At 34.2% G+C, this 12,590-nt stretch overlaps 2 protein-coding genes across 4 annotated transcripts in view; both read left to right on the top strand.

Annotated features, from left to right (window-relative positions):
- The first annotated feature begins 585 nt into the window (after positions 1-585).
- The window catches only part of LOC108722826 (uncharacterized), a 21,565-nt gene continuing 9,560 nt past the window's right edge, over positions 586-12,590 (top strand). For all 3 annotated transcript variants that reach the window (XM_018448138.1, XM_018448140.1, XM_018448139.1), the window contains exons 1-2: positions 586-719; positions 11,321-11,761. In XM_018448138.1, the coding sequence (XP_018303640.1) occupies positions 11,366-11,761 (396 nt within the window). In that variant the 5' untranslated portion in view covers positions 586-719; positions 11,321-11,365. The remainder of the gene's footprint in view (positions 720-11,320; positions 11,762-12,590) is intronic.
- Positions 6,493-7,313, top strand: LOC108722831 (uncharacterized). The gene has a single exon (XM_018448147.1). The coding sequence runs from the start codon at positions 6,889-6,891 to the stop codon at positions 7,300-7,302; it is 414 nt and encodes a 137-aa protein (XP_018303649.1). The 5' UTR covers positions 6,493-6,888; the 3' UTR covers positions 7,303-7,313.

Consider the following 12,590-nt stretch of genomic DNA (forward strand, 5'->3'; position numbering starts at 1 on the left):
GAAATATGTACATTATTTCTCAATATAATCATTTAGCTTTGCATAAAATTTTGTTTAACAATCTACAAATCTGATTCCGTCTATAAAAATTTTTTCTCTCCATATTTGTAGGTTATTTGTTTCTTTTCGTTGAAGTCGCTATACGTTAACAGCACTCAAAATGTCGTTCCAAAATGAAAGCTGCGTTTGCATGAAAAGCATGCTTACTAAAATTGGAACGCTATTGGTAGCACGCACTTATAACGACATACACGCAGCACTGGCAATCAATTTTGGAACACAGCCAAAGTTTGTTCGCGTCGCAAGCTCCAACATGTTCCAACGTGCTCCAACCATAGCTCCTATTCACTTTATCAAGCGCGTTGGAGTGAGTAAGAGCTATGATAGGAGCATGTTGGAACATGTTGGAGCATGCGACGCGAACAAACCTATAGTATTACTAGACTGAACATTGTCGGAAATTCAAGGAGTGGGGGATAGTCTCTGCGTAGAAAAGGACTTACTGCTTTTGATTTGTGCGTTCTCTCTCGTTTCGTGCATGCGCCTATTAGAGAGAGGGGATCGAAAGAGGTGGTGGGAGAAATAACAGGACGAAGTACAAGCATTGTCGAAGGAGGTAGGGAAAAGTGATTATATTGAGGAGCGATAAAGTCAACCTCGAAGAGATAGAAGCAAAAGCGAGAGAGCGGACGTGAAATAGTAAGAAAAGGAGGGATCGAGTGAGTCAGTGATGGCGTGTACTGTGCAGCAGCCCAGGTCGACAGCCGAGCCCAGCTGTTCCTCGATTCCCTAACCTACACCAGTTTATTTTAGCCGTTTCAACACTTTGCTCTCGTGTAACGACCGCTCCGTGCGTTCTCAGAAATCAACGCGGCGCAACCTCGTTAATTACCGAGGAACTTCGATTCGTGTTTATTTCCTCCTTATTTTGCGCGCCAATGATGGATCGCCCCGAAAAGAAAGAAATTGTTTTATTCGCAATCCAGTCAAGGCTGAAGTCGTTCGTTATAACGGTCAGTTTCCGATGTCTAATCGTTTCACGTATCTGTGAATCGGAGCGAGACGCGAAACGCGGCCGGTCGATCATAAGTCGACATAAGTGTGTATGCGTCAAGTTCAATCGTCGAAACACCGGCGATGTTTCTCAATCGAAGCTGCCGATTTTCTTTATACGTTTCTCCTTTTTCTTCTCCTGTGGATTATGGAATTTTCCATCAGAGCCATTGTTTTCCTTTAATTACGCTCTATCATGCGTTGCAGCACTCGCACGTTTTCAGTCGTCGATACCTATGCGTCCTTCGATGCTATACTTTTCATATATTGTGTGTCTTCGACTTATCGTTATTTGGAAAATTGTTTAGATTCGTACTTTTAACTGTGTACTCGATGTAAACATAGCAAATTGAAAAATTAATTTACCCCAACCGAAGTTTGGAAACATTGTGATTTTTTCGCATTTCACGAAAAGTTAAATATCTCGTTGAAAAAAAATTTTCGACGACGCATTTTAAAACGCAAAGATAGAGCTTTAAATCTGCGTTTAAATTTTTTTTCTACGACTTTTTGTTCCTAAATTACACAAAATTGAAAATTTATATTCTTGCCATATTTTTGTCTTACTTTGAAGTGTTGCAGTTTGATGAAATATCATCGGATAAAATTTAATGTAAAAGTTTTAAAGTAGGCTTTTTGTGCTTTAAAATGCTTTTTGATGAAAATTAATACGATGGCTTTTCGAAAAGTTATTGAATTTTTTATCGTATATAAAATTTCATTGTGTAATAATTTTCTTCAAAAGTGAAAGTCTTTGTCGATTGGAGAAAGTTTAAAAAAAAAAAAAAAAGTACAAATCAAGCGCATTATAACAAACATTTTTCCTCTTTTGTTTTTTTTTCATAAGTTTTCTAGTTTCGAAATTATAAAACATTTGAGAAAAAAAGTAAGTTTTTACGTAATAAAATTTTACATAATAAAAAACTTCGATATCTTTGCAAAAAGTCATCGTACCAAATTTTTTCAAAAATATTTTAAAGCTTAGAAAGCCGCCTTTAATACCTTTATATCAAATTTTGTCCGATGAAGTTTTATCAAATTGCAGCGTTTCAAAATAAAACAAAAACATTGTAAAAAATACCAATTTTCAATTTTATGTAATTTAAGAACAAAATATTGTAGAAAAAAACTTCAAACGCAGATTTCGAATCCTATATTTGCGTTTTAAAATGCGCAATAGAAACTTTCTCTATAATTTTTTTCACTGAAATATTTAACTTTTCGTGAAAATGCGAAAAAATCGCAAGTGTTTTCAAACTTTTGGGCGAGGGTGTACTTAGAATAATTTATTTAGAGTTAAACTTGAATATTCCAAATTCATTTACTTAACAATTATTTAATCTAAACTAAATTCACTTAACAATTATTTAATCTAAACTAAATCTCTAAATTGCGACTTTGTATAGAAAATAGGAGTAAAATTTATCAATATATATTTTTTTGTGACGATTCCTCCATTTTGCAGCTTCTTCTAAGGCAATGAATCGATATTCGGAATAACATTTATATCTCGTTAGCAAAAGAACAAAGAATCGATTGAGTACGCATTTCCGGTTACGATACCGCAAAGCGGATTCCACCAAGAAAGGTGATTGAACGTAAATAAAATAAATGTTTCAATAACTGAATCTATCCAGTAATTGAAAAATCAAAATATTTCTAATTATTTATTAAGATATTTGTTAATAACAGCAAAGAATAGCTAACTAAAAGGAAATTAAATATTTTGTACCAAGATAAATGATAAAAACAATTTTAATTACAAATTATTGTGAAAAAAAATTATTTTTATTTCAAATTTATCTATTTTGCAGAAACAGTTATATTTTCATTCATTTTTTTTATCTTGAGTAAGACATAATAATGCCTACATTTTGAAATTTTTTTTTAATATTGTATATTGTACTTACCTAAACTTGTTTCCTTTATAATTGTATGAAGTTGAAAATTAAATTAAAAAAATTTTTTTCTTAAAAATTCAGTTAATGGTACAATCCATATGGTATAATTATAACATATCAATGAAATTTTATTTAAGGGAAGGTCGGATAGTATCAGACAGCGGATGATATCGAACAAAGATTGATTAAACTTTAGACACATGTGGCAGCACTTATAATACTACTGGCAAGTTCTACATCTATACATGAGAACCGCGACCTCTACATATCAATACTGAAGGCAATATTGTTTATAAGTTATTATGTATTTTGTTGTAAAGTTGTAGTTTACGCCTGCACGAAATTAACTTTACTGTATGTCACAACATTAAACGTAAGTCAAATTTCGTTTTTAGTTTACCAATGTAAACAGTATCTATTATTCTTTAAGGGGATTCTAAACCGATTACCGAACTTGATTGAGGTCGATAATGCAAACTTTTTTAATTCCAAATTCGATAATAGTGACATCTTTGATTCATTTCTTACATTGTATTATATATCGTTCTGTCTCACTTAAACGCATTACACCTGTCCTTATCTAACATATGCCAGCACCATCTATCACAAGATCACGCAACTTCTACACGAATTTCGGCTCTGTTGACATTCCCAGTCTTTGCAAAGCATCCGTATACATATATTTTCCATTCGGTGAAAATACTTTTCTTCTAGACTTTCAATCTTAGTTCTACAAACTCGATATCGTTTGTTCCAGTAATGTAATCTCAGATACACGCTTATTTTCAAGATATCGACTATAAAACTCTTGTATCCAGCAAATATAGACCTGAGGTGATAGCTGTAGTGTCAAAAGTAAGTGAATTTTTTAACTCTTTTTTTTCGATTTTTTCCTGAAATCCAGTGCTGAGGTCCTGTTTGTGCGTATTTTAATTCTATAATAATAATTTTGCAATCTGTAAATCCAATTCGGAGATATTTCACTGAATGGAAATGATGATGAAGTAGGACGACTTTAGCATCCCCTTAAGTTATGAATTAAAAATCGTTATTGTTTTACAACTGCTTGTTTCATATGTTGTTTTTTCGTTGCGCGTCATTCGGATGATATCGGACGAGATTTTTCTATGTGCCATAGCCTTAAGGGGATCTTAAAGTCGTTTGTATTACCGACTAAACCATATAATTTTTGTATAACAATTTTACTTTTTTCTCTTTTACTGCGCTTCGAAAATCCTTTTCCAGGATTAAAATATACGCATTAATACGTGTCTGTGAGATGGAGTTTATGCCTAGAACGTCAAAAAATTTCAAAACTAAGGTCTCCTTTACCATTTCTTAGCCCAATATGGCTTTAGAGCTGTCACGTCTAAAGCTCTATATTAATAAAAGTAGCGCATTTCTTTGATCTGAGCCGAAATGCCGATAACTTTCCTATTGGCTATTTCGACCGCCATTCTGGCCCTAATAGTTCGTAGTCCAATAAGCGCTTAGTATTATTGGTATAAGGTATGGTTAGTAAGACCAATGTAGCGGACTTTTGCGCTACTTTTATTAATATAGAGCTTTAGCCACATCGTAACAATATTTGCTCCGCATAAAAGCTATGCAATCTGTACTTACGAAATAGTAGTCCACAGACTAATAGTTTGCACGAAGAAACAACGTAGAGTTCTTGGAATTCGACGTCTAATTAAAACGTTATTGTTATACAAAAATTTATATGTATGTGTGGCATGCGTAAATGAGATATTGATTATTGATGTGTAGTATGTATAGTGATGCGACAATGACACGTAAAACGTTTACGTGTAAGTGCTATTTTTTTTTTTTACAATATGACTAATCGTTTTTAGAATCCCCTTAAGTCAACGAAGCTTCGGACAACTTTGACCAGATCTAACTCGATAAACTAGAACATTCATGATTGAAAAGTGGCACAAAAGTAGGACATTAAGACTCAAAAATAAACAAAAAAGAGAACATTTTAGGACATTTAATTTTTACTGTCAAAAAAAAATGAAATCTCGAAAAAAGCTTAAATAGCTGATATCACTCTAATAATTTTTTTTTTAGATTTATAGGATAGCGTTGTTGATCACAGATAAAAGAAGATTTCATATAAATAGTAACTTCATTTGTAATACCGTTAATTAATAATCAATAATAATATAGAACTGATCATACCTTTTTATTAATTCAATCATTGGAATTTTTATTGCTATGTTATTCATCCGGCAATTCCGGATTTGATCAATCCTGACGGTTATCTATGTACCGAAGGGAAAATTGTTCGTTAAAGAAACGTGAAGCGCGAGAACATAGATAAAGTATCAGTTAGCGCACGTGTTTCAGTCGCGTTATGACGCTATAAATTTACAAAACACACGACATGAGACATTGTGCGTGTGGGCCGCGCAAACGAACAGCTGCATACTACTATAAATGGTAACGGCAAGACGTTGACACATATGATATATCACAAGGGTGATGGATTAAATGGAAAAACAGGAGTAATCAGAGTATTTTGCATTACATCTGTACCTTCATTTTAAAACACAACGGTGAATCTTACGAGAAAAGTCTGCACGAGAAACGCAACATGTTCGTTTCTGTTGAAGTCTTACAATTTCTACGCGTAGTATCTTTGTCTCGGAGAAAGAAAACTGAATTAAATATTTTCGTTCTCGCATATGCTCAAAGTTTCAGCTGAATATGCGTTGATCATATTGAAATTGAACGTTATCCACGAAACACGTGTCAGTTTCTATTCATATTTTTTATTAACATAACGAATTATGAAAAGTAATGTCGAAATAATTCAAAATAGTATTTATTATGTGTCTACGCGATTGTCGCATACACACATTCCGTGTAGAAATTACATCAAAAATTATGAAAGAGGTGGAGATTCTACTGTTGATTCAAACTACGTTTTTAACGCAATATGAAAACGATTAATCTAGAGTTCGGTAAGATCAGCATATTTTGATCGATTTTCAGCTTGGTTCACGCCCCTTACCTCATCGTCCCAAGCTGAAAATCGGCCGAAATATGTAGGTCTCGCCGAATCTCGAATTAATAACGTAAATATTTTGATTATTGGATCTACAGGATCAAGAATTAATAAACTGAAAAAATGAACATTTTTATTACAAGACGAGTTGCATGCGTTTTAATATCCATTTTCAAAAACATTGGTATCACATAATCATGTTTTTGATGGGACCCATGCGATCTTTGAACTATTAATTGTTACGCGGCGCCGTGCTATATTTCAGAGACGAAGAGAAGATACACTTCAAGTGATGCATCCGCAATGGGCGGATGAGACACAATCCACTTGATTAAAACATGCGACTAGTTGCACTTGCGGAAATTCATCGAAGTGTGAGGCCGGGAGAAGGGCGCGTTGCATCGAAGATAGTCATGAGCGAGTCGCGGTAGCAGTGATGGCGACTGAAATGCCAGAGGGACATTTTGAAAATCTTTGGTTCAGCGCATGCGTCCCTGTGCATTCAACGTCCGACAGTACGTACACGATGGAGCCGCTGTCGTCTCTAAGTCGTTGTCGCTAGAAGAAACGGTCTGCACTGAATGCGTGCCGCACCGAATCCGAGAGAAACTACATATTTCTGATCGTCGCGGATCAACGAATCAGTGCCAATCGATGAATAATCAGTGATAATCAATTCGTCAATTGATGTCGGTTCTTTTACGGGACAAACAGTCGTCCGTTTTCGTCTAAAGAGGATCGATTGCGGGAGGTATCTCTCCAGAGAAGAGAGATAAAGAAAGAAAGGAACACTACTAGTTAGACAGCATTCAATCAATTTTTCAATGCGCATTTCATACAAATATCGAGATTAGAGGAAATGAACGATCCCTAAGCAAGTAAATGTTCCATGAAACTTAATTTGAGACGCGGCGAGAGATGCCTGTTGAAAATCGCGACCAGCTGTCGAGCGGCGGAGGCGAAAGAAGAGGTGGTAGTAGCGGAAGTGCTCCAGTGGAACGCAGGGAGTTCTCGAGAGACGGCCGTGGCGAGCCGGATCTTCGTAATCGTGGAACGATGGCTACGATGATTCCGCTTCCACGTATCGGTCAGTTTACGTCCGCTTCGCAAAATCAAAAAATTGCCAAAACTGAGAAAAATCGACAGAGAATGATTATGAAGAGTCGTGGCACCGTCACAACTATCGACCTCGTGAAGAAAGGCAGGATCGGCAGACGTGAGGAAGAGGCGCTACAAAATAATTGGCGAATGTCGACCGCTAACTGCTCGGCTATCGCGCAATGCGCCGAGGAATTCGGTGATTTATATCAAGACGAAAAGGTGATTAATTAAAGCGAAGTGTCTCGACGGGAACATAAACCAGGTCGAAATATCAATTCTTAAACAATAGCTGCATTGATGTATGACAGAGTCCGTCTAAAAAGTTTCGAGACTGAATTCAGGAAAAATCAAGAAACAAAAATATATACAAATTTTATTAATGAAAACTTTTAATATGGTCCACTTCAGTACACTACTCAGAACGTCTTTCAATTGTTGGAAGCTTTTAAGCCCTAGACACTGCTAGACAAGAACAGCGATAGAAATAGTATAGAAATAAGCGATATATAATTGTCTCTTCCCGTTGCACAATGCCGCAAAAGAAATACCATAAAAGGCCAACCGATCTGATCATGTAAATATAGACTGTGTAGTATACTCTTCCATCTGCTTCAAGATTATAGCGTATATAAACAAAATAAAAAATCTGAACGCTGATTGGTAGGCTATACGGCGATAGATACAGAATTCCAACTCGTCGGAAATTCATCGCTATTGCCTTATTCTGTGTTCTTATGTGCATTAATATATGTATTCCCGAATTAGATTCCTCTGTTTCTATTGCTATCATTATTTCTATCCCTATCAATGTTGCCTTGCATTGTGTTTAGGGCTTTATAGTAGTAATCTTTCGAAATAGCTTTCAATGCGCTTGTCACATTGAAGGTTATTTCAAAATCAATTTACCTAGATGTCCAAAATATCATCAAAATGCATTCTCTTCCCTGATGACAAAATTTTTCAGAAAATTAAAGAAATTTTGTTGAAATTGACATTTCACCGAACATATTGAAAATTTGCTGTTTCGCTGAAATTTTGATGAAAGTGAATTTTTTCCGAAAATTTTATCAAAAATTTTATAATATTTCGCTCAAAATATTGTAAAATTATTATAAATACGCGAAAAATAATTTTTCCACATTTTTAGTTTTTATTTAAACAGTTTTAATATCTGTATATGAGAATATAATATATGATATTAAGTATGTTCTCATTAGTACATTACAATTAAATTTAACATTAATTATTTTTTCAATACATGTTTCATCTTTTTCATAACACCTTTGATCAGATATGTTACAATTATAGCATCATAAGTGTTCATGGATCATCGAACGAACAGTTCCTGTACGATTACAGAGGTCAAGTACGCTATGTTGGGGTTCGGCTTAGAATGAGTGACCGCTTAGGAAAACCATGAAATTAATTATCGAATTCAGAGGGAATGTTTTTTTTAATCATAATTTTATCATGTCTTCTGGAATACGGTAATCGGTAATATTTTAGCAATAAAAGTAGATTAATTAATTTTATTCTTTTTAAATTCCACTAAAAAAGCGTTTCAAAACAAAGATAAATTTCAACCAAATTTCATCGAAGTATCAGCGAAATTTTATTTGAATTTTTTATATATATTTCGGTAGTTAAAACCACACAACACACATTTACGACCAACTTCGAAAGAAAACAATCAACTTCGTCTTGATTTTGGATTTTATTGCCTTCTCTTTGGTCAGTTTTGCTTCCTCTAAGATCAATCAAGTACGAATTTTGAAATAAAAGGAAATAAAAGAGAACACACAATAATGATGTCGAAACGTCTGTAATTTATACTTATGATTTATAATATATGACAGTTATTTCACAAAAAACATCTTGTGTTGGCTCACATTGGCAATTTTTCCTTAATTGATTTCTGTTATAATTTTTGTAAATATCATGGTGAACATTATTTCTTGTTGTTTGTTGTCTTAAATTACAGGCAACGAAAAGAAAAGAGAAAGAAGGCTAATTAGGTATTTTCTGCTTAATCCGTAACAAATTGATCGCACTGATATTGGTGATGAGATGTTTTGTGCTATGGACTTGTGCCATCGACAACCTTTTAGGATCAACAATTATTTACATCGCTAGTGCGACGAAGAACAGAAGAAACATCCGTACTGAATCTCAACATTTTCATCATGTACATAAGGAAGCCACTTTTTCGTTATCTCGTTCAAATTAAATAATTTTATATGATTTGAAAGAGAAAGTATAAGAGTGAACGCGTGTTAGTTGCATAAAAAGAAAAATACTAGATTTACATTACATTAAATGTGTATAGATATAATGATATTTTCGTAAGATTTATTTCCTAAATTTATTTCCTAATTTACATTTTAAATTCACATTAAATGCATAAGAATTTAATATTAGAAATCGAATTTGCGAATATTATGATACGTTTACATGTTTAATGTAACGTCAATAGTTTTTGTTAATACAAAATGCGTGTGTGTGATATCAGTACAAATTGACCTTTTTAAAAAAAAGGTAAAAGAAGGTGCTAAGGATATGCTGCTCGAATAGAACCTAAGTGATACGTATCTTTTTATCTTAACTAACCAAGTTAAATTCTATCAAATTGAAAAGTAAAACCCATGTGGTACTATTATCGTTATTTACTTATTAACTCTAATTATATGTATCATTTATATAAAAGATATCAACAACTGGGCGCCAAATTAAATTCCACAAAATTTTATGTATCATTCGTATAAAAGATTTGATATCAACAATTGGCACCAAATTAAATCTCATACCAAATTAAATAAATAATATTAATATCATAAGTATCATTCATACTTTGTATTCCTATTGAAGGATCTTCCTATTCCGATCCAAATGTCTTTAATTCTTCTTATATGAAATTTTTATATTGCAATTCATTCAAAGACATTTTCCTTTCCAACCAAAGTAGTAGTTACAAAATTTTATCATTCGCATCTATAAAAGGTTACCTTTTTAAAAAAAAAGGTAAAGAAGGCGCTAAGCATATATATATGCTTCTCGAATAGAATCTAAGTAATACGTATCTTTTTATTATTCTAACTCAAGTAGTAGCAGTTTTAATTCTTTTTCAAAAATATTCTTATTGAAGGTCCTCTTATTTCAACCCAAGTAATAGTAGTTTTAATTCTCTGTCAAAAATTATTATTCCTCGAAAAGAAAATAAATTTTAAGTACTTCAGAAATGTGATATTTAAATATATGTTTAATTGATACTTAAATAATATTTAAATTTATTATGTCGACATAATAAATTTAAATATTATTTAAGTATCAATCAAGTATATATTTAAATATCATTTTTGAAATACTAAAAATATCTGAAAATATCTTTTTGGTAATATTTCAAATGGATTGCAGATTCTTTCTGAACCATTTCATCAATCTTTCAACAAGGTTTCATGTGCAAGAATCGCGGACATTTTGTTATTCCAGAGCTGTCTCAGAAATGTTGCAGACATATTTCGCATTTTTTATGAAATGTTTCACTTTTCATTTGAAATATTTCTGAGATATTTCTGAAAACTTTCGGTGCTGTATGGGTAATTTTTAATGTTAAACTCGCATAAAGATGTAAATAGATTTACATTACAAATTTATCTAATTAATTTGTTCTTTTAAGCTTACCCTAATCTTGCGATATCTAATTGATATTTTTTCGCGGCATACAAGATACATTTCTTGATTTCACCACGTATACTTCGATTCTGTGGCTATCTTTCAAAATTGACTGCCTGTATTGAAAATCTATAGTGCACGTGACGTAAACTGTAGCACTTTCAGCGCTGGCAGTAAATTTGGAACACGCCTTTCATGGTACTTTGACATACAGAATGATGCGCGGTATAACAGCTGTCATAATTGCTCGTTATATGCATCGATAGATGATGGATCGCACTCTGAAAATGTTTGCGTATTCCAAAAATCGTCGAAAAAAAAGTATCGCTACCTTTCTGCCACTGACTGTACATATACGATCAGAATATCGAATATATAATATATAATCGTTTTTCTTCTTAATTTAAAATACGACTCTTATTCTCCATTTAAACTTTATTTATTTATTATTAATTTTTTCATAAAGTTTTCGAATCTTAGGAAATCAAAAAGATCTCTTTCTCTTTATATTTACTATTTTCGCTCACCATTTTTGCGCTTTCGCGCTGATGCATTTCTCCCTTTTCTCTTCTCTTTCCAGAAGAACGCGGAAACCCGGCGGGATAGACCGGATAGACCGCGCACAATGGAGGGTCGCGTATCGTGCGGCTCGTCGGCGATAGCGGCAGCGGCAGCGGTAGCGACAGCGGCGGCGACGGCGGGTATCGAGGTGAAAGGCATCGCCGGTGCATGGAGTACGCAGAAAGGACGGCAGTCGCCGCCATCGTCACCCCTGTCATCGCGCAGGCTGGACTCGGGCTCTGGCGCCGCAGCAGCGTTTTTCAACCCCGTCGTTGCCGCCGCCGCCACCTCACAGAGATGCGCCGCTGTGAAGGGCGCCGTCGCCGTCGATACCGCAGCGCCGAGACCGCAGTGTATTTACAAGGATCGTCCTCTTATCACTGAGACTAGCAAGGAGGATGCCATGGAGCCGGAGACTAAGGAGGAAGATGAACGACGCTCGACAACGCCAAGTCCCGAGGTAGCGTCTTTTATACCTTTTATTTTTAGAGGAGCATTCTTTTATTATGCGTAACAGCGTGTATGTAAAGTATTCTGAGTATATTTATATTCATACGTAAGAGAATGGTTTTTAAATTTGTTCTCTAGTAAAATGGCGCATGAAGGATCCTTTAAAGACGAAGCTCTTTATCGCGCGACTTGACGTACTTGTGGTAAATTCGAATTGTATACCTAGAATAATGTACGTAGTATTATATATCGATATTAATATCACATCGTTAGATTTACAATACACCATTGATACATTCAAGACAAAGTTGTCCTTTCTAAATTAATTAATCTTAAACTATTCCGTTTAGACTCCGTCATGTAATATGACATTTACTTCGAAATTAAATAAAATCTGAATTTCAAAAAATTAAAGAACAATTAGAATTAAGATTTCAAACGTAGAGTGTTTTCAGTCATTTAGAAGCACAGCAAAAGTTAACGATAGCACTAGAAGCATTCAATCTGACAAAGGTTAATCTTTTAGTTTAATTCAGTTTTTTTTGTACATGAATGTCACTATTTCAAATCTAATTTTGATACAGATGTAGAAATTTAGATTACGTTAAATTGCAATGTATTACATCTTGAAGTCGTACTTTTTTTTAATTTCTAATAAAAGCCTCTGCGAAAACTGCTGCTTTACGAATTGCCTTATGCTCGTGGCTCGTGGCGCACGAGTATATACACCTTCACTAACGTATCTTGTATTGATTTTATGGGAAGCCCTCGACTTTCGTCTCTGTCTTGCACTTGTCATCCACCGTCCCCTCCTCTCTCTCTCTCTCTCCCTCCCTCCC

Source organism: Mycetomoellerius zeteki, unplaced genomic scaffold, assembly GCF_001594055.1.
Source record: "Mycetomoellerius zeteki isolate Tzet28-1 unplaced genomic scaffold, Tzet1.0 scaffold22, whole genome shotgun sequence".
NCBI classification, from domain to species: Eukaryota; Metazoa; Arthropoda; class Insecta; order Hymenoptera; family Formicidae; genus Mycetomoellerius; species Mycetomoellerius zeteki.